This window comes from Oncorhynchus mykiss, chromosome 18 (genome assembly GCF_013265735.2).
Source record: "Oncorhynchus mykiss isolate Arlee chromosome 18, USDA_OmykA_1.1, whole genome shotgun sequence".
Lineage (NCBI taxonomy): Eukaryota > Metazoa > Chordata > Actinopteri > Salmoniformes > Salmonidae > Oncorhynchus > Oncorhynchus mykiss.
This window is the reverse complement of record NC_048582.1, coordinates 64,132,163-64,152,950: the sequence shown is the minus strand read 5'-3', so window position 1 is coordinate 64,152,950 and position 20,788 is coordinate 64,132,163. Positions and strand designations below refer to the sequence as shown.

The 20,788-nt window shown below is 45.9% G+C and overlaps 1 protein-coding gene across 3 annotated transcripts in view; it reads left to right on the top strand.

The window, feature by feature from the left end:
• Nucleotides 1–20,788, top strand: part of LOC110496680 (trichorhinophalangeal syndrome I) — a 227,635-nt gene that overhangs the window by 91,887 nt on the left and 114,960 nt on the right. For all 3 annotated transcript variants that reach the window (XM_036953490.1, XM_036953491.1, XM_036953489.1), the window contains exon 5: nucleotides 7,663–8,332. In XM_036953490.1, coding sequence (XP_036809385.1) covers nucleotides 7,663–8,332 — 670 coding nt within the window. The remainder of the gene's footprint in view (nucleotides 1–7,662; nucleotides 8,333–20,788) is intronic.

Sequence of the window (20,788 nt, the reverse complement as noted above, 5' to 3'; positions counted from 1 at the left end):
TCAACTCGTCGTGTTTGGAGGACAAAGAATGCTGAGTTGCATCCAAAGAACACCATATCTACTGTGAATCTTGGGGGTGGAAACATCATGCTTTGGGGCTGTTTTTCTGCAAAGGGACCAGGACGACTGATCCGTGTAAAGGAAAGAATGAATGGGGCCATGTATCGTGAGATTTTGAGTGAAAACCTCTTCCATCAGCAATGGCATTGAAGATGAAATGTGGCTGGGTCTTTCAGCATGACAATGATCCCAAACACACTGCCCGGGGAACGAAGGAGTGGCTTCGTAAGAAGCATTTCAAGGTCCTGGAGTGGCCTAGCCAGATCTCAACCCCATAGAAAATCTTTGGAGGGAGTTGAAAGTCCGTGTTGCCCAGCAACAGCCCCAAAACATCACTGCTCTAGAGGAGATCTGCATGGAGGAATGGGCCAAAATACCAGCAACAGTGTGTGAAAACCTTGTGAAGACTTACAGAAAATGTTTGACCTCTGTCATTGCCAACAAAGGGTATATAACAAAGTATTGAGATAAACTTTTGTTATTGACCAAATACTTATTTTCCACCATAATTTGCAAATGAATTCATAAATCCTACAATGTGATTTTCTGGATTTTTTTTCTCATTTTGTCTGTCATAGTTGAAGTGTACCTATGATGAAAATTACAGGCCTCTCTCATCTTTTTAAGTGGGAGAACTTGCACAATTTGTGGCTGACTAAATACATTTTTGCCCCACTGTATGTGTCCCTGAATAAAGGGGGGTCGTTCAAAATCAAAAGTAACAGTCAGAATCTGGTGTGGCCACCAGCTGCATCAAGTACTGCAGTGCATCTCCTCCTCATGGACTGCACCAGATTTGCCAGTTCTTGCTGTGAGATGTTACCCCACTCTTCCACCAAGGCACCTGTAAGTTCCCGGAAATTTCTAGGGGGAATGGCCCTAGCACTCACCCTCCGATCCAACAGGTCCCAGACGTGCTCAATGGGATGGAGATCCGGGCTCTTCGCTGGCCATGGCAGAACACTGACATTCCTGTCTTGCGGTAAATCATCCACAGAACGAGCAGTATGGCTGGTGGCATTGTCATGCTGGACGGTCATGTCAGGATGAGCCTGCAGTAAGGGTACCACGTGAGGGAGAAGGATGTCTTCCCTGTAACGCAGTGCGTTAAAATAGCTTGCAATGACAACATGCTCAGTCCGATGATGCTGTGACACACCGCCCCAGACCATGACGGACCCTCCACCTCCAAATTGATCCCGCTCCAGAGTACAGGCCTCGGTGTAACGCTCATGCCTTTATCGATAAACACAAATCTGACCATCACCCCTGGTGAGACAAAACCGTGACTCATCAGTGAAGAGCACTTTTTTCCAGCCCTGTCTGGTCCAGCGACGGTGGGTTTGTGCCCATAGGCGACTTTGTTGCCGGTGATGTCTGGTGAGGACCTGCCTCCAAGCCTACAAGCCCTCAGTCCAGCCTGTCTCAGCTCATTGCAGACAGTCTGAGCACTGATGAAGGGATTGTGCGTTCCTGGTGTAACTCGGGCATTTGTTGGTGCCAACTTGTACCTGTCCCGCAGGTGAGATGTTCGGATGTACCAATCTTGTACAGGTGTTGTTACTCATGGTCTGCCACTGCGAGGATGATCAGCTGTCCATCCTGTCTCCCTGTAGCGCTGTCTTAGGCGTCTCACAGTACGGACATTACAATGTATTGCCCTGGCCACATCTGCTGTCCTCATGCCTCCTTGCAGCATGCCTAAGGCACGTTCACACAGAGGAGCAGGGACCCTGGGCATCATACTTTTGGTGTTTTTCAGAGTCAGTTGAAAGGCCTCTTTAGTGTCCTAAGTTTTCATAATTTTGACCTTAATTGCCTACCGTCTGTAAGCTGTTAGTGGCATGGGAAACAGTGTTTAAACCCTTTACAATGAAGATCTGTAAAGTAATTTGGATTTTTACGAATTATCTTTGAAAGACAGGGTCCTGAAAAAAAGTGACGTTTCATTTTTTGCTGAATTTATGTTTTTAAAATACATATTGCTTCCAGCTCATTGCAAAGTGGTGTGTGACACGCTGTCGACGCCAGCCTTCTGTTGGCTACGCATTTCCTGTTTGAGGTGTTTTGTTGCAACATCTCTCGCTTTGTGTGACAGATTTCCCGCTCGAAGCCTCTTTATCTGTATGCTGTATGCGTATAATAAGTAAGATACATAAGGAATATGCTGTACACACGCACCAATTTAATTACACTCAATTATGCAAATTAACCTGTATACCGATAAGCATGACCAGTCAAATGCATTTCCATCAATGAAGAGGATTAAAAACATTATTTCACATTAGGAATTTATTTCTTCTTTTCCCGGTGCCAATTCTAGTTTTTAGGCTTTCCTATACATTTTTTTAATCAGACAAAAGCCGACTATTACCCGGAAACCCTAACCTTGACACACCAACATTTTTATTTGGTATAAAACAATCAGTGTGGTACGGTGTAATCATTTATCAGTGGGAAATCCTAGAATGCAACAGCATGAATTCATTCCTGTAGATTTCATTTCCTGTATCCCAAAACAATAGCGCTAATTTGTTTCTAAATTGTTGTTTTTGTTTGTTTTGTTTGCGTTTCAGTTGGAGTATAATCAGATTAGAGTCACAGAGAAGTTCTCTATTCAACAATGTAGTTATTCTTAGTGGTCATGTGTGTGTGCGTGTAATTCTGAAGAGTTGAGGCTATGGATGAATGGCCACACTCCAAGCTCTCTTGTTGATGCTGGTAAAATAAACAGGAATGGGCAATGCAGTTGTGTTTATTTATTTGGGCACCAACGCATACGTTGGGTGTCTCTATGGTGACGTGGCTACATCAACAGGAAATGAAAGCAGTGTTTCTGCTGTGATGCTTCATTGTGTTTCTGTGGAAAACCCAACTGCTTATTTAGCTGAAGTTTTCATGTGAATCATAATGATTGGTCAATTTGATATATGATGATTGGAGGTTGGAGAATGCATGTGAATCATAATGATTGGTCAATTTGATATATGATGATTGTAGGTTGGAGAATGCATGTGAGATGGCGTGAGACAGTGAGATTCATTCAATTTAAATAATATTATTGATTGAACTCGTAACTTTTTGATTGAAATAACAACTTCATCATTTTTCTCAGAGTATCATCAGGAAGTGGGGACTAGGGCTGGCATATTCTGCTTCCTGTATGAGGTTTGCTTTTTCTCCAAACAGTGTTAGCCATGGGATCATAAGAAAAAACACTGAGGTCTACATGTCATTTCAGCAAGTCATGACACCCACCATCTCAGATTGTTCTGAAATCATGTAGTTAGAAACAGACAAGATTAGCATTCCTGAAACATTAATTTGATCTCTGAGAAATTAAGCTAATTGATTGAATCCAAATTGTCCATTTTAATTTATTGGATTCATATAATATTCAAAAAATATAGTACCCAACATCTGATTTGGACCAAACTTTGTTCTGATATTGAGTAAGAAATTAGGAATCCAAAGAAATTGTGAAGAGCCACCCATGGACCCCCCACACCCCTCCCCCCATGCCAATCCCACCCCAACAACAAGTACAGTGGGGGGGAAAAGTATTTAGTCAGCCACCAATTGTGCAAGTTCTCCCACTTAAAAAGATGAGAGAGGCCTGTAATTTTCATCATAGGTACATTTCAACTATGACAGACAAAATGAGAAAAAAAATCCAGAAAATCACATTGTAGGATTTTTAATGAATTTATTTGCAAATTATGGTGGACAATAAGTATTTGGTCACCTACAAACAACCAAGATTTCTGGCTCTCAGAGACCTGTAACTTCTTCTTTAAGAGGCTCCTCTGTCCTCCACTCGTTACCTGTATTAATGGCACCTGTTTGAACTTGTTATCAGTATAAAAGACACCTGTCCACAACCTCAAACAGTCACACTCCAAACTCCACTATGGCCAAGACCAAAGAGCTGTCAAAGGACACCAGAAACAAAATTGTAGACCTGCACCAGGTTGGGAAGACTGAATCTGCAATTGGTAAGCAGCTTGGTTTGAAGAAATCAACTGTGGGAGCAATTATTAGGAAATGGAAGACATACAAGACCACTGATAATCTCCCTCGATCTGGGGCTCCACGCAAGATCTCACCCCGTGGGGTCAAAATGATCACAAGAACGGTGAACAAAAATCCCAGAACCACACGGAGGGACCTAGTGAATGACCTGCAGAGAGCTGGGACCAAAGTAACAAAGCCTACCATCAGCAAGGGCATTGAAGCTGAAGCGTGGCTGGGTCTTTCAGCATGACAATGATCTCAAACACACCGCCCGGGCAACGAAGGAGTGGCTTCGTAAGAAGCATTTCAAGGTCCTGGAATGGCCTAGCCAGTCTCCAGATCTCAACCCCATATAACATCTTTGGGGGGAGTTGAAAGTCCGTGTTGCCCAGCAACAGCCCCAAAACATCACTGCTCTAGAGGAGATCTGCATGGAGGAATGGGCCAAAATACCAGCTACAGTGTGTGAAAACCTTGTGAAGACTTACAGAAAACGTTTAAACCTCTGTCATTGCCAACAAATGGTATATAACAAAGTATTGAGATAAACTTTTGTTATTGACCACATACTTATTTTCCACCATAATTTGCAAATAAATTCATTAAAAATCCTACAATGTGATTTTCTGGATTTTTTTTCAGGCCTCTCATCTTTTTAAGTGGGAGAACTTGCACAATTGTTGGCTGACTAAATACTTTTTTGCCCCACTGTATATAGTATCAGTTCCCTATGTCTGACATGGAACTGTGGCTTGGAGTATTGTTTGCATGGAACTGTGGCTTGGAGTATTGTTTCTTTATCCTATGTAATGTATTCCCAGTGAATTTGGTGCTGCTTTGCCCCCCCCCCTGTCCAGAGAAATTAGTCATTGAAGTTTTTTGGTTTATGTCCCATCCTACATACTGATATGACCAGGTTCTGACCACTAGATGGTGCTGTTCTGTTTTCTGTTTTTTATGTTAAAGGTGTAGTTAAAGGGATAGTCTTTCAAATGCTAACTTTTTAACATTTGTGGCACATATCCAATGCAAGTCAATGGTACCTATATTAGCATTTTCACACTTCAAATCCGTATCACCTATAAGAAACATCATTGAGTTATACAATAAGTGTTTGGATACTTTAGGATGACAAAAGCATGGATTGCTGTCATACCATGTCTATATCCTGCTTACGTATGAATTGCTGTCATACCTTGTCTATAGACTGCTTACGTATGGATTGCTGTCATACCTTGTCCATCGACCGCTTACAGGCTAAGGAAACCAATTTGTAATTTTGGTGAACTATCCCTTTAACTATCCATTTAACATAAAAAAAAATAATAATAAAAAAAAACGGAACAGCACCATCTAGTGGTCAGAACCTGGTAATATCAGGATGTCGGACCTAAACCTAACAACTTCAATGACTATTTTCTTTGAACAGGGAATGGAAAAAAAACATGACCAAATTCACTGGGAATACATTACATAGGATGAAGAAACAATACCCAGAGCCACAGCGCTGTGCTACTTGTCAGACACAGAGCACTGAATACTTGTTGTTGGGGTGGTTTGTGTCAAAATCGTTGTTCTTGTGCTTTTCGAGGTGGAAGGACCCTGTATTTTAGCTTTAGCTGAGCCTTTTACAATATCTTTAGTTGATTAGGTCTGTATACGTACAGTCATGTTGTGCAGAGCTGTGGAGTAGTGGTATCTCCCTGGGATCAATTAAGCACTTTGAGATTCTTTATGTAATGAATAGCGCTATAAAAGTTTTTAAAAGTATTATTTTTATTATTAAATAAAGCGGAAAAACCCTGAGTATATACAGTGCCTTGCGAAAGTATTCGGCCCCCTTGAACTTTGCGACCTTTTGCCACATTTCAGGTTCAAACATAAAGATATAAAACTGTATTTTTTTGTGAAGAATCAACAACAAGTGGGACACAATCTTGAAGTGGAACGACATTTATTGGATATTTCAAACTTTTTTAACAAATCAAAAACTGAAAAATTGGGCGTGCAAAATTATTCAGCCCCTTTACTTTCAGTGCAGCAAACTCTCTCCAGAAGTTCAGTGAGGATCTCTGAATGATCCAATGTTGACCTAAATGACTAATGATGATAAATACAATCCACCTGTGCGTAATCAAGTCTCCGTATAAATGCACCTGCACTGTGATAGTCTCAGAGGTCCGTTAAAAGCGCAGAGAGCATCATGAAGAACAAGGAACAAACCAGGCAGGTCCGAGATACTGTTGTGAAGAAGTTTAAAGCCGGATTTGGATACAAAAAGATTTCCCAAGCTTTAAACATCCCAAGGAGCACTGTGCAAGCGATAATATTGAAATGGAAGGAGTATCAGACCACTGCAAATCTACCAAGACCTGGCCGTCCCTCTAAACTTTCAGCTCATACAAGGAGAAGACTGATCAGAGATGCAGCCAAGAGGCCCATGATCACTCTGGATGAACTGCAGACATCTACAGCTGAGGTGGGAGACTCTGTCCATAGGACAACAATCAGTCGTATATTGCACAAATCTGGCCTTTATGGAAGAGTGGCAAGAAGAAAGCCATTCCTTAAAGATATCCATAAAAAGTGTCGTTTAAAGTTTGCCACAAGCCACCTGGGAGACACACCAAACATGTGGAAGAAGGTGCTCTGGTCAGATGAAACCAAAATGGAACTTTTTGGCAACAATGCAAAACGTTATGTTTGGCGTAAAAGCAACACAGCTGAACACACCATCCCCACTGTCAAACATGGTGGTGGCAGCATCATGTTTTGGGCCTGCTTTTCTTCAGCAGGGACAGGGGAGATGGTTAAAATTGATGGGAAGATGGATGGAGCCAAATACAGGACCATTCTGGAAGAAAACCTGATGGAGTCTGCAAAAGACCTGAGACTGGGACAGAGATTTGTCTTCCAACAAGACAATGATCCAAAGCATAAAGCAAAATCTACAATGGAATGGTTCAAAAATAAACATATCCAGGTGTTAGAATGGCCAGGTCAAAGTCCAGACCTGAATCCAATCGAGAATCTGTGGAAAGAACTGAAAACTGCTGTTCACAAATGCTCTCCATCCAACCTCACTGAGCTCGAGCTGTTTTGCAAGGAGGAATGGGAAAAAATGTCAGTCTCTCGATGTGCAAAACTGATAGAGACATACCCCAAGTGACTTACAGCTGTAATCGCAGCAAAAGGTGGCGCTACAAAGTATTAACTTAAGGGGGCTGAATCATTTTGCACGCCCAATTTTTCAGTTTTTGATTTGTTAAAAAAGTTTGAAATATCCAATAAATGTCGTTCCAATTCATGATTGTGTCCCACTTGTTGTTGATTCTTCACAAAAAAATACAGTTTTAAATCTTTATGTTTGAAGCCTGAAATGTGGCAAAAGGTCGCAAAGTTCAAGGGGGCCGAATACTTTCGCAAGGCACTGTATAAAACAGAATAATACCAACAGTGTTGACCAAGCCGGTATTCATTTCCCGATGATGTTGTCTCCCACTCTTTCCCTCTCCCTGTCTTTGCATGCTTTCTCTGTGTTAACACTGTCCCTCTTTTATTAACCCTTCGATTGTCTGCTCCCTGTAGGAGAGTCCACGGCTGTTGTCGCTGCCGCCACTGCAGCTTCACCGCCTCCGACACCTTGACACTGCTGGATCACTTCAACATGGCCCACTGCAAAGAGACCTCCGCCTCCTCCTCCCATCCCTCCGCTTCCTTCGTCACCATCAACGGCTGCTCCGCCACAACCCCCTCCACCCTCAGCATCAAGGAGGAGAGCAAGGGCGACCTCAAGCTCTACAGTCTGGTTCCCCCAGAGAGCCGCGCCGCGGAGGCAGGGCCCGGGGCCGAAGGGGTGAAGAGCGAGGCCCTGGACGAGAAGGAGGCCCAGGGGTCCAAGGGCTGGATGGAGGCCAGAGAGGCCCAGGTCCAAGCCCACACAGCAGGCCTTGTGTGGGTGCCTAAGGAGCGGGCCAGGGACATCCTGAGGGGTAGTCCGACCCAGTTCCCCCAGGGCGCCCTGAGTCTACTCAACGCCGTGGCTGCCTCCCAGGAGCACCACCACCAGCAACAGAAGGGGGTTTCGGTGGTGCTCAGGGACTCCCCAGGCCTGGTGTTCAGTCTGGGGGGGGTCGACACCAAGGCCTTCCTTCCAGGACAGACTCCCGGTGGGGCCGACAAACCTGGGCATCTGGCGCAGCAGTACTCCTCACCCACCGATGGCAAGGCCAAGGAGGAGTCCCAGTCACTCTTACGGGTAAGACAACTCTCTACTCTCTCCCCTTCCTCACCCTCTCTCCTGTCCACTACCCATCTCTATTCGTGAAAAAACAGCCTGTTTTGGACTACATTGTCCTGTGTTTTAAGGGCCTACGTTCTGCTGCTGTGCTCTGCTGGAGGTCCCTGCAGTGCAGAGAGAGGCCAAAGGTGGCGGCCATTTTGAAGCCACCCCCCCGAATGATGAATGGTGGAACTCAGAGTTGTGTCATACCAGAGATCCTCTATTATGTTCTCATCCCTCACATCCCTAATGTCTCGCTCTAGTCTCCCACCATGTTTATCAATCTCCCAAAGCTGACTTTTGTCTCCCTTTACACTGTCCTCTGCTCAGCCCTAATGAGGTAAGACTGAGCCAGCAGAACAGCAGGAAGAACCGCCTCTGGTTAGTTCACCCTCTCTCTCTCTCTGAGCTCCGACCGGTCTAATTGAGATATTGTTTCCAGCCACCCTGAGACTTGCAGACACAATGATCTCTCTCACACACGCACACACACACACACACAGCACAGAAATTGTGTATTGAATGTCTCGCAGTTTGATTTGGCTTTGGAGTTAATGTCCATCCGTTCTGGTGATGCCGACGGGTCTTTGGCTCCCTATGAACAGCCGCTTTGTGGATCTGACATCGGCATTTGACTCCCAGGCTGTCAATCAGCGGACATCAGCACATAGTTAACAACACAGCGGCCATCTTTAAGGACTCCTCCTTCACAATGACTTGGAGACTTGAGAAAACGTTGAGTCATCATCCTTCAACTCACAGACTGTGAGACAGGAGATCACACAGATTAGCAGCTGTGTCTGGCGTGTGTGTGTGTGTGTGTGCGCGTGTGTGTTTGCATGCGTTTGTGTGTGCACATACAGTGCCTTGCGAAAGTATTCGGCCCCCTTGAACTTTGCGACCTTTTGCCACATTTCAGGCTTCAAACATAAAGATATAAAACTGTATTTTTTTGTGAAGAATCAACAACAAGTGGGACACAATCTTGAAGTGGAACGACATTTATTGGATATTTCAAACTTTTTAAACAAATCAAAAACTGAAAAATTGGGCGTGCAAAATTATTCAGCCCCCTTAAGTTAATACTTTGTAGCGCCACCTTTTGCTGCGATTACAGCTGTAAGTCACTTGGGGTATGTCTCTATCAGTTTTGCACATCGAGAGACTGACATTTTTTCCCATTCCTCCTTGCAAAACAGCTCGAGCTCAGTGAGGTTGGATGGAGAGCATTTGTGAACAGCAGTTTTCAGTTCTTTCCACAGATTCTCGATTGGATTCAGGTCTGGACTTTGACCTGGCCATTCTAACACCTGGATATGTTTATTTTTGAACCATTCCATTGTAGATTTTGCTTTATGCTTTGGATCATTGTCTTGTTGGAAGACAAATCTCTGTCCCAGTCTCAGGTCTTTTGCAGACTCCATCAGGTTTTCTTCCAGAATGGTCCTGTATTTGGCTCCATCCATCTTCCCATCAATTTTAACCATCTTCCCTGTCCCTGCTGAAGAAAAGCAGGCCCAATCCATGATGCTGCCACCACCATGTTTGACAGTGGGTATGGTGTGTTCAGCTGTGTTGCTTTTACGCCAAACATAACGTTTTGCATTGTTGCCAAAAAGTTCAATTTTGGTTTCATCTGACCAGAGCACCTTCTTCCACATGTTTGGTGTGTCTCCCAGGTGGCTTGTGGCAAACTTTAAACAACACTTTTTATGGATATCTTTAAGAAATGGCTTTCTTCTTGCCACTCTTCCATAAAGGCCAGATTTGTGCAATATACGACTGATTGTTGTCCTATGGACAGAGTCTCCCACCTCAGCTGTAGATCTCTGCAGTTCATCCAGAGTGATCATGGGCCTCTTGGCTGCATCTCTGATCAGTCTTCTCCTTGTATGAGCTGAAAGTTTAGAGGGACGGCCAGGTCTTGGTAGATTTGCAGTGGTCTGATACTCCTTCCATTTCAATATTATCGCTTGCACAGTGCTCCTTGGGATGTTTAAAGCTTGGGAAATCTTTTTGTATCCAAATCCGTCTTTAAACTTCTTCACAACAGTATCTCGGACCTGCCTGGTGTGTTCCTTGTTCTTCATGATGCTCTCTGCGCTTTTAACGGACCTCTGAGACTATCACAGTGCAGGTGCATTTATACGGAGACTTGATTACACACAGGTGGATTGTATTTATCATCATGAGTCATTTAGGTCAACATTGGATCATTCAGAGATCCTCACTGAACTTCTGGAGAGAGTTTGCTGCACTGAAAGTAAAGGGGCTGAATAATTTTGCACGCCCAATTTTTCAGTTTTTGATTTGTTAAAAAAGTTTGAAATATCCAATAAATGTCGTTCCACTTCATGATTGTGTCCCACTTGTTGTTGATTCTTCACAAAAAAATACAGTTTTATATCTTTATGTTTGAAGCCTGAAATGTGGCAAAAGGTTGCAAAGTTCAAGGGGGCCGAATACTTTCGCAAGGCACTGTATGTGTTCTGTGTTTATACAGTACACACCTCCTGGAGATTTACTGCTAATTCAGAGGCTTCAGAATCGGGATATTTGCCACAAAATGCCAACTGGCCCCATTCAGTCATTCTTAATGAGTTTTTAAATATCTAGAAAACGGTGTTTAAAGTCAGAGATAAGACTGGTGGCTCGGGCTATTTTTGGGGCTTGTCTGTAGTCCTAAAGGTGTGGAGAGAACAGACTGCCTTAGAATTCACCATTAGTAGAAGACAAGTGCCTCACAAAGGGGCCTTTTATGAAATTTCATGCAAAGCCTTCACCAGCACAGCCATCTGACATTGAACTAGAATTGGGTTCCGTTTGAAATATCTTCTCCCCAAGGTCAGGCAATTGTATATATTTCATTGTGGACATGTTCTGTATATTTTATGTCTTCTCAAACTGTGCTAGCCAGAGTATGTGAGAGGAACTGGAGCGATGCGAGGAGCGGAGCTTACCCAATTTGACTGGAGCGAAGCTTACCCAATTTGACTGGAGTGAAGCGAGGAGCTTACCCAATTTGACTGGAGCGAAGAGAGGAGCGGAGCTTACCCAATTTGACTGGAGTGAAGCGAGGAGCTTACCCAATTTGACTGGAGCGAAGAGAGGAGCGGAGCTTACCCAATTTGACTGGAGCGAAGAGAGGAGCGAAGCTTACCCAATTTGACTGTAGTGAAGCGAGGAGCTTACCCAATTTGACTGGAGTGAAGCGAGGAGCTTACCCAATTTGACTGGAGCGAAGAGAGGAGCGAAGCTTACCCAATTTGACTGGAGTGAAGCGAGGAGCTTACCCAATTTGACTGGAGCGAAGATAGGAGCGGAGCTTACCAAATTTGACTGGAGCGAAGCAGGGAGCGGAGCTTACCCAATTTGACTGGAGCGAAGAGAGGAGCGGAGCTTACCCAATTTGACTGGAGCGAAGAGAGGAGCGGAGCTTACCCAATTTGACTGGAGCGAAGAGAGGAGCGGAGCGTACCCAATTTGACTGGAGCGAAGAGAGGAGCTTACCCAATTTGACTGGAGCGAAGAGAGGAGCTTACCCAATTTGACTGGAGCGAAGCAGGGAGCGGAGCTTACCTAATTTGAATGGAGCGAAGCGAGGAGCGGATCTTACCCAATTTGACTGGAGCGAAGCGAGGAGCGGATCTTACCCAATTTGACTGGAGCGAAGCGAGGAGCGGATCTTACCCAATTTGAATGGAGCGAAGCGAGGAGCGGAGCTTACCCAATTTGAATGGAGCGAAGCGAGGAGCGGAGCTTACCCAATTTGAATGGAGCGAAGCGAGGAGCGGAGCTTACCCAATTTGAATGGAGCGAAGCGAGGAGCGGAGCTTACCCAATTTGACTGGAGCGCGGAGCGAGATTCACAAAGGCTGGAGCTTCGGCCATCTCGCCCCCTCCAATTTTGCTCCGTTAGTTTTTCAGTAGCGCTCACTTCACGAGCTCAGGGCATGCCCGGCCCAGCATGCATCTGTAGTCTACTTGTGTGCTACTATCGCCCCTTGCTTTAGCTACTGTCTTGGAGTTCGCTAAATATTTTCACAAAGAAACTGATAAAACACACAGGTGCTAAAACAAGGTGACTTACAAAGATGAGAACCAAGAGAGGGAGTGCAGTGATGTATTATCCACAACTAAAGAATAATTGTGGAATCTGAAAAGACACATATCCCCAAAGCATGATGGTGTACTTACTACGTGCACATGATAAAAGAAAGGAACGAGGTGGGTAGCTAATTAAGGACTACCTATAGAAAAGTGAAATAACAACTCTGCATCTCTGCGCCGCCTGGCACGAGTGGCCTAAAGGGTGTTTAGCATCCCCAGTGGCTCTGCAAGTGTGGAGAGGATATTCCCCGCTGCTGGCCGGCTCTCCAGATACCATCACATGAGCCTGAAGCCACAGACTGGACAAACTCGTGTTTCTAAAAATGAATTCAAAGACACTAATAAGTCATTTTTTATTTCATTTATATTTCATTCTAAGTAGGCTAAGTCATAGCCTGTATGCACAATTTATAGACTATAATGATTTAATACAAAGAAATGTTGTTTAAATGCTGAGGGCCTAATGTCCCTGACTGCCTACCAGCCTAGTGTGTCACACTCACAATGTATTTCTTTGTAGGCTATAGCCTTGAAATAATTGAAATCATATAGCCTTCTTAGACTCTGTCTGTCTCCTGACCTATTTAGAGTGTTTATATGTTTTTAATACGACATGTAGCCTATTTAAAATGGTGAGCTTCTTACATTCACATTTTTCATGTTTATTCAAATACTTTTCATTCAAATCATATAGTTTGGTTTCAATACGAAATGGTAGGTCCAGGTAGCCACAACAATAGATGGATTGTTGGTTAAATAGTGATTTTAATGATTGGAGTGAGTTTGTAGCAGCATTTTCATCCACTCAATTCCTGGTGCGTTCACTTTGAGCTGGACTGGACCGAGGGAGGATGTGGCGGCGGGTTATCCCACAAAGCTCTGGCATCATTTCCTGCTCCCATCTGCTGTGCTTCACCCACGTTTCAATCAACCTCAATGACACAGAACATTGAGAAACTGTTTGCTACCCGTGGGGACCACAGCACTTCCTGCGAGCTCTCCATCCAGAATGCATCATTGTCTGATATATTTTTAAAAAAAAGCACATTTTGTCCCTTAACACCAGAACTGGACTGTGTGGATATGAATAATGTGTTTTGGTGTGTTTTTCCAGTCTCTCGAAGTCTATCTTGGCCGTCTTTGGCATTTCTCTTTTTCTTTGTTGTCTTTCTGGATAGTTCTGGATTGGGGAGACATTAGCAGCCCTGGCAGACGCCGGGCTCGGGTGTGGCAAGGTTGTGCAGCGTGGTTAAGTCATTATCTAAGGCGTGTCGACGCAGTGTGTGAAAGGATCAGGGCGGGGGTGGAGATTAGACCACAACCTTAAGGAAATGTTGAATAATAATTTTTCGTGACAGCTCAGGCTTAAAGGGACTCAGAAGGGCTCTGGGGTTTCTAGCATTGATCGACAATATTATTTGAGTTACCATGACTTAGTTTATGAGTCATCGATCGCCTAGAATGTTTACATGGGGCAAGGCAAAGTAAAGGAAGGTTTTTTTTTTTAAAGCATAAGAACCAGGTTTGTGCTCAGCCTCACAAAGTTTAATACTCTCCTTTCTCAAATTCCCTTCATATTCTCAGGTTTTAACCCGTGACATGGGTTGCTCTGTCTCAACGTTAGTTACAGTTGACAGATTTTATTTGGGGGAGATACGTCATGAGAGTGAAGAGGAGGAGGGATTTTAATTGGTGAAAAAGTGTTTACCTTTTTTTTTTTCAAAAAGCCACATCAGCACCACAATTAATACATGATTGCATTTCCAATTACATCATTCATTGCCATAAATTATAAATGCTATGACATCAATACTTTTATCACTAATCTGGATAATTTATCCCAGTTGCCTTTCCTCTTTGACGAGCTGAACCACAACGCCAATTAAACTCTGGTGGCCTTTTTGATGTGTAAAGTTTACTACAAGCTCTACACAGACGCAAGATTCGGAGCGTTGCGATGGCGTTTTTTCGTTACAAAATGGCGGCTCCTTGTGATACGCTCTAGCATTTTACATACTTTTTTACTACCCGGAATATTGAGACAATCCGTATAATTCCTGCAGCAGCCGCGGGACAAGTGATGTCGCTTGGTTCCTTTGTCGGATCTATAGACTATTCATCAAAGTAGCCTATTTTGCATTGATAGCCAAATATAATCGTAGCGACATTTCAGACAGTAACCCGAACAACAAGATTCCACCCAAAAAGGTATTTTGTTTAGAAAGTAATAACTAGTGAGTCCAGGTGATTGTGAAATGGTAGACGCTACTGTAGCCAACTAGCTAGCCAGGTGCTTTTTTTTATCTGTGACCAAAACATGATGACGTATTTTTTTGCTGATGTTAATAAATACACAAGCAGCGTATTAAATTGGGATAATGTTGTAGTTTACACCGTCAAGTAGAACAATATTGGCCAGGTCCTATTTTTTTAATTATAAATATGATTATTTCACATTGAGATGTGGGAAGCTAAAAACGCTAGCTAACTTGCTATGTTTTTAACCAGGCTAAAGCCAGCTAGCCAAGCTGCCAGCTAGCTACTACAAGCAAAAGGGAAGGCAAGTCTTCCTTGCTTTCACAAAATTACAAGACAAAAACTAAAATTGTTTCTATCGCCACCTTGTGGGTGGGAGTGGGACTGGTGCTACTCCAAAAACCAAACTCCACCCCTGTGCACGCACGCACATAGATCAATGGGGTGAAGCTTGTAGTTAACGGCTAGTAGTTAGTTAACCTTAACAGGAAGACAGAGAGAAACGTATTTGTTTGTCTGTCTGTCCACTGCACTTTCTTTTCAACCACAATGGCAAATCCTCTGGAGTAGTCCACTGAAGAGTATTATATTCTATTGAATTCTCACACATGTCAGTCAGTGCAACCTAAAGCCCTATGCTGTTACCACTGTGTGGCCTTCTCCTTTCTCCTCTCATGACAGTCATAGCCTGCAGGCTCTCTATGTAAAGGCTGTGCCAGTAACAGATAGAGAGTCCTGACTCCCAGCTTCCCCCTGTCTTAATGAGACTCTGCTCTGCCACACTCACACACACACGCACACACTCACACACACACATACACACGCACAAACACACGCACACACACACATGGATGCATGCACACACAAACACACACACAGGTGTGTGCAAACATACATATACAAACACACACAGGTGTGTGCAAACATACATATACACAGACACACACACACCGCTAAACAAGCCACCGTGAAGCCTCAACATCTCCTTGAGGTATGGAGATCACACACCGTGACACACAGCTCCCATTTTCCATCAGTAGTAGCGATGCAGAGGCGGCTGGTGGCTAGCCATGGCACAGACCTGTTATGGCTTGATCTGGTGTCTGTGCGAATTAAGGAGCAGTTTGTGCTGCTCTCTCTCTCTCTCTCTCTCTCTCTCTCTCTCTCTCTGTATCTCTCTCTCTCTCTCTCTCTCTCTGTCTCTCTCTCTCTATCTCTCTCACTGGTGTTTAACAATTAACCCCGACCAACAAAACATTGCATGCTTGTAATGTGTTTGTGTGTGGGGGGGGGGGGTGTAAAGCTGCTGACCTAAGACCATGGTCAGGTCACAGTAATGATGATGGGAGGACAGAGATGGAGATGATGATGATGATGATGATGATGATAATGATGTGAGGACTGATATGGCGTTAGCTAGCTGCTGTGCGTTTTGGCTTGTGTTCACCAAACATTTTCTCTCTATTTTTACAGCATGGATGACTAATATTGTTATCAGTGTTGTTGCACTATTAAAGCCCCCATGCAGTCGTTCTATTAAAATTGTTTTAATAATCTCTTTATGTCTAATAAATAACTGACGTGTTTTATTTACTTAAAATAACTCCACAATATATATTTTTTTAAATATTTGGCCCTTGAAATGCTCAGTCTGAGCGTGTGGGCGTTAAGATATTTACATAAACAGCCCTGATTGGCTGATAGGATGGTCTAGAGCCCACTCCCTTACCCAGATGAACAGTCATTGGTCTATTATAATAGGATCACATTGTGACGTCATGATGTGGCCAATAGTTCTTTCCCAACTGAACATGCTTCAAACAGCCCTTACACAAACATGTCAGTGTTGTTTCAACCTCATAGTGTGGAACTATCACAGAAAAACAGGAATATTACGTTTTTTGAAAACTTCTCTAAACTAGTTGAAAGGCACACCTGTGTTGGTCTCCAAGGGTGAAATATCCCTCTCACTTTTATTAAAAACTTCTCTTGAATACCGCGGAGGTAGAGGATAGCATTAAAGTAATGCTTTTGTGTCAGGGATGTACTCTAAATGTGTTTGATCCAGCCCATTCCAATCCTGCCGTAGGCCATTCCTCCACACAGTTTATTTGATTCAGTTCTGTTCTTAGATTCTCTCAATATCCCAGTGGCATAGGCAAAGACTAGAGGGGTTCTTCTCAAGTTCATCAATAATTCCTTTAGACAGAGACAGGGCTTCAATAGGCAGATAGAGAGGTGTGTGTGTGTGTGTGTGTGTGTGTGTGTGTGTGTGTGTGTGTGTGTGTGTGTGTGTGTGTGTGTGTGTGTGTGTGTGTGTGTGTGTGTGTGTGTGTGTGTGTGTGTGTGTGTGTGGTAATTTGAAGCTGTAATAATCACTGGGGCTATGGGGTCTCCAGTTTGACCCCTGGTGTCGTAGACAACACGAGGGGAGCGGTGTCTGGTTTAAGGGCTATTGAGGGGAGTTTGGGGAGTTGAAGTTCCCACTCAGTAAAGAGGCTCAGAAAGATAGAATAAAACATTTACAAAATAAATGAAAAATTGGCCAGCATATTAGTCCAGAGATTCTAAACCAGACGAGTGGGGAGAAAAGGTTTTGGAGGCACAAACATCCTGGTGTTTTCACGTATTTCCCCTTTTGTTGACAGAGTGGAGCAGGGAGTTCTAATGTCATCTAATGGCCTAACTGAACCTGAGTAATGAAAGCTGTTTCTGATCTGGCTTTTAGTGGGGGAGGGAGGGATGGAGAGAGAAGGGGGAGGGAGGGATGAAGAGAGAAGGGGGAGGGAGGGATGGAGAGAGAAGGGGGAGGGAGGGATGAAGAGAGAGGGAGGGAGGGAGGGAGGGAGGGGATAGAAGGGGGAGGGAGGGATATAGAGAGGGAAAAGGGGGAGGGAGGGATGGAGAGAGAGAGAAGGGGGAGGGAGGGATGGAGAGAGAGAGAAGGGGGAGGGAGGGATGGAGAGAGAGAAGGGGTAGGGAGGGATGGATGGAGAGAGAGAAGGGGGAGGGAGGGATGGATGGAGAGAGAGAAGGGGGAGGGAGGGATGGAGAGAGAGAAGGGGGAGGGAGGGATGGAGAGAGAGAAGGGGGAGGGAGGGATGGAGAGAGAGAGAGAGAAGGGGGAGAGAGGGGGTTTATTGGTTTATTAGGATCCCCATTAGCTTTTGCAGAAGCAGCAGCTATTCTTCCTGGGGTCCACAAAAAAGGAGGGGGTAGAGAGAGAACAGTAGTAGATGGTGGAGGTAGAGAGAGAACAGTAGTAGATGGAGGAGGTAGAGAGAACAGTAGTAGATGGAGGAGTTAGAGAGAGAACAGTAGTAGATGGTGGAGATAGAGAGAGAACAGTAGTAGATGGTGGAGGTAGAGGGAGAACAGTAGTAGATGGTGGAGGTAGAGAGAGAACAATAGTAGATGGAGGAGGTAGAGAGATAACAGTAGTAGATGGAGGAGGTAGAGAGAGAACAACAGTAGATGGTGGAGGTAGAGAGAACAGCAGTAGATGGAGGAGGTAGAGAGAACAGTAGTAGATGGAGGAGTTAGAGAGAGAACAACAGTAGATGGTGGAGGTAGAGAGAGAACAACAGTAGATGGAGAAGGTAGAGAGAGAACAGCAGTAGATGGAGGAGGTAGAGAGAGAACAACAGTAGATGGTGGAGGTAGAGAGAGAACAGCAGTAGATGGATGAGGTAGAGAGAGAACAGTAGTAGATGGAGGAGGTAGAGAGGGGGTGGGTTGAACAAACATACCAACATCAACCAGCTGTGCTCCACAACACCTGAAGGCACACAGCAGCTAAGTAGCGTAACAACTCCTCAATACGTTTGGAAAAGTTTCTCACCATGTCAGACATGTCTTCAGGACCCAGCAGCTGTTAGTATAGTTAACCCTGTCTGTTGACAGACATAACCTGTTCTGCTGGTTAGGAATGTCTGTATGCACTGAATGTCTACAGAGATGCCATGACAATGAATGTGTCATTGGGTTAGCATTTCAAATATTGTTAATAAGTCATGTTGTCCCTGTGAATGCAGGGAGATTATGAGGATGGTAAAGAGTTAGTGTTCACCATTGTTGCTGTGAGGCGAATCAGAGGGCACAGGGAGTGGATCATAGCGGTGAATAGAGTGGTGCAAGTCAGGGGAGTGGTGCAGATCAGGGGAGTGGTGCAGGTCAGGGGAGTGGTGCAGGTTAGGGGAGTGGTGCAGGTGAGGGGAGTGGTGCAGGTGAGGGGAGTGGTGCAGGTCATGGGAGTGGTGCACGTTAGGGGAGTGGTGCAGGTCAGGGGAGTGGTGCAGGTGAGGGGAGTGGTGCAGGTGAGGGGAGTGGTGCAGGTGAGGGGAGTGGTGCAGGTCATGGGAGTGGTGCAGGTCATGGGAGTGGTGCAGGTCAGGGGAGTGGTGCAGGTCAGGGGAGTGGTGCAGGTCAGGGAAGTGGTGCAGGTCAGCGGAGTGGTGATGGTCATGGGAGTGGTGCAGGTCAGGGGAGTGGTGCAGGTCAGGGGAATGGTGCAGGTCATGGGAGTGGTGCAGGTGAGGGGAGTGGTGCAGGTCATGGGAGTGGTGCAGTTGAGGGGAGGTGTGCAGGTCATGGGAGTGGTGCATGTCAGGGGAGTGGTGCAGGTCAGGGGAGTGGTGCAGGTCAGGGGAGTGGTGCAGATCTTAGGAATGGTGCCAGTAAGGGGAGTGGTGCAGCTCAGGGGAATGGTGCAGGTCGTGGGAGTGGTGCAGGTCAGGGGAGTGGTGCAGGTCATTGGAGTGGTGCAGATCAGGGGAGTGGTCCAGGTCTTGGGAGTGGTGCAGGTCAGGGCAGTGGTGCAGGTCATGGGAGTGGTGTAGGTGAGGGGAGTGGTGCAGGTCAGGGGAGTGGTGCAGGTCAGGGGAGTGGTGCAGGTGAGGGGAGTGGTGCAGATCAGGGTAGTGGTGCAGGTCATGGGAGTGGTGCAGGTCAGGCTAGTGGTGCAGGTGAGGGGAGTGGTGCAAGTCAGGGGAGTGGTGCAGATCAGGGGAGTGGTGCAGGTCAGGGAAGTGGTGCAGGTCATGGGAGTGGTGCAGGTGAGGGGAGTGGTGCAGATCAGGGGAGTGGTGCGGTGAGGGGAGTGGAGCAGGTCATGGGAGTGGTGCAGGTGAGGGGAGTGGTGCAGGTCAGGGGAATGGTGCAGGTCATGGGAGTGGTGCAGGTGAGGGGAGTGGTGCAGGTCATGGGAGTGGTGCAGGTGAGGCGAGGTGTGCAGGTCATGGGAGTGGTGCAGGTCATGGGAGTGGTGCAGGTCAGGGGAGTGGTGCAGGTCAGGGGAGTGGTGCAGGTCAGGGGAGTGGTGCAGATCTTAGGAATGGTGCCAGTAAGGGGAGTGGTGCAGCTCATGGGAGTGGTGCAGGTCATGGGAGTGGTGCAGGTAGAGGGGGTGGTGCAGGTGAGGGGAGTGGTGCAGGTGAGGGGAGTGGTGCAGGAGAGGGGAGTGGTGCAGGTCAGGGGAGTGGTGCACGTCAGGGGAATGGTGCAGGTCATGGGAGTGGTGCAGGTCAGGGGAGTGGTACAGGTCAGGGGAGTGGTGCAGGTCATGGGAGTGGTGCAGGTCAGGGGAGTGGTCCAGGTCTTGGGAGTGGTGCAGGTCAGGGCAGTGGTGCAGGTCATGGGAGTGGTGTAGGTGAGGGGAGTGGTGCAGGTCAGGGGAGTGGTGCAGGTCAGGGGAGTGGTGCAGGTGAGGGGAGTGGTGCAGATCAGGGTAGTGGTGCAGGTCATGGGAGTGGTGCAGGTCAGGCTAGTGGTGCAGGTGAGGGGAGTGGTGCAGGTCAGGGGAGTGATGCAGGTCAGGGGAGTGGTGCAGGTCATGAGAGTGGTGTAGGTCAGGGTATTGCTGCAGGTGAGGGGAGTGATGCAGGTGAGGGGTGTGGTGCAGGTCAGGGGAGTGGTGCAGGTCAGGGCAGTGGTGCAGGTGAGGGGAGTGGTGCAGATCAGGGTAGTGGTGCAGGTCATGGGAGTGGTGCAGGTCAGGCTAGTGGTGCAGGTGAGGGGAGTGGTGCAGGCCAGGGGAGTGATGCAGGTCAGGGGAGTGGTGCAGGTCAT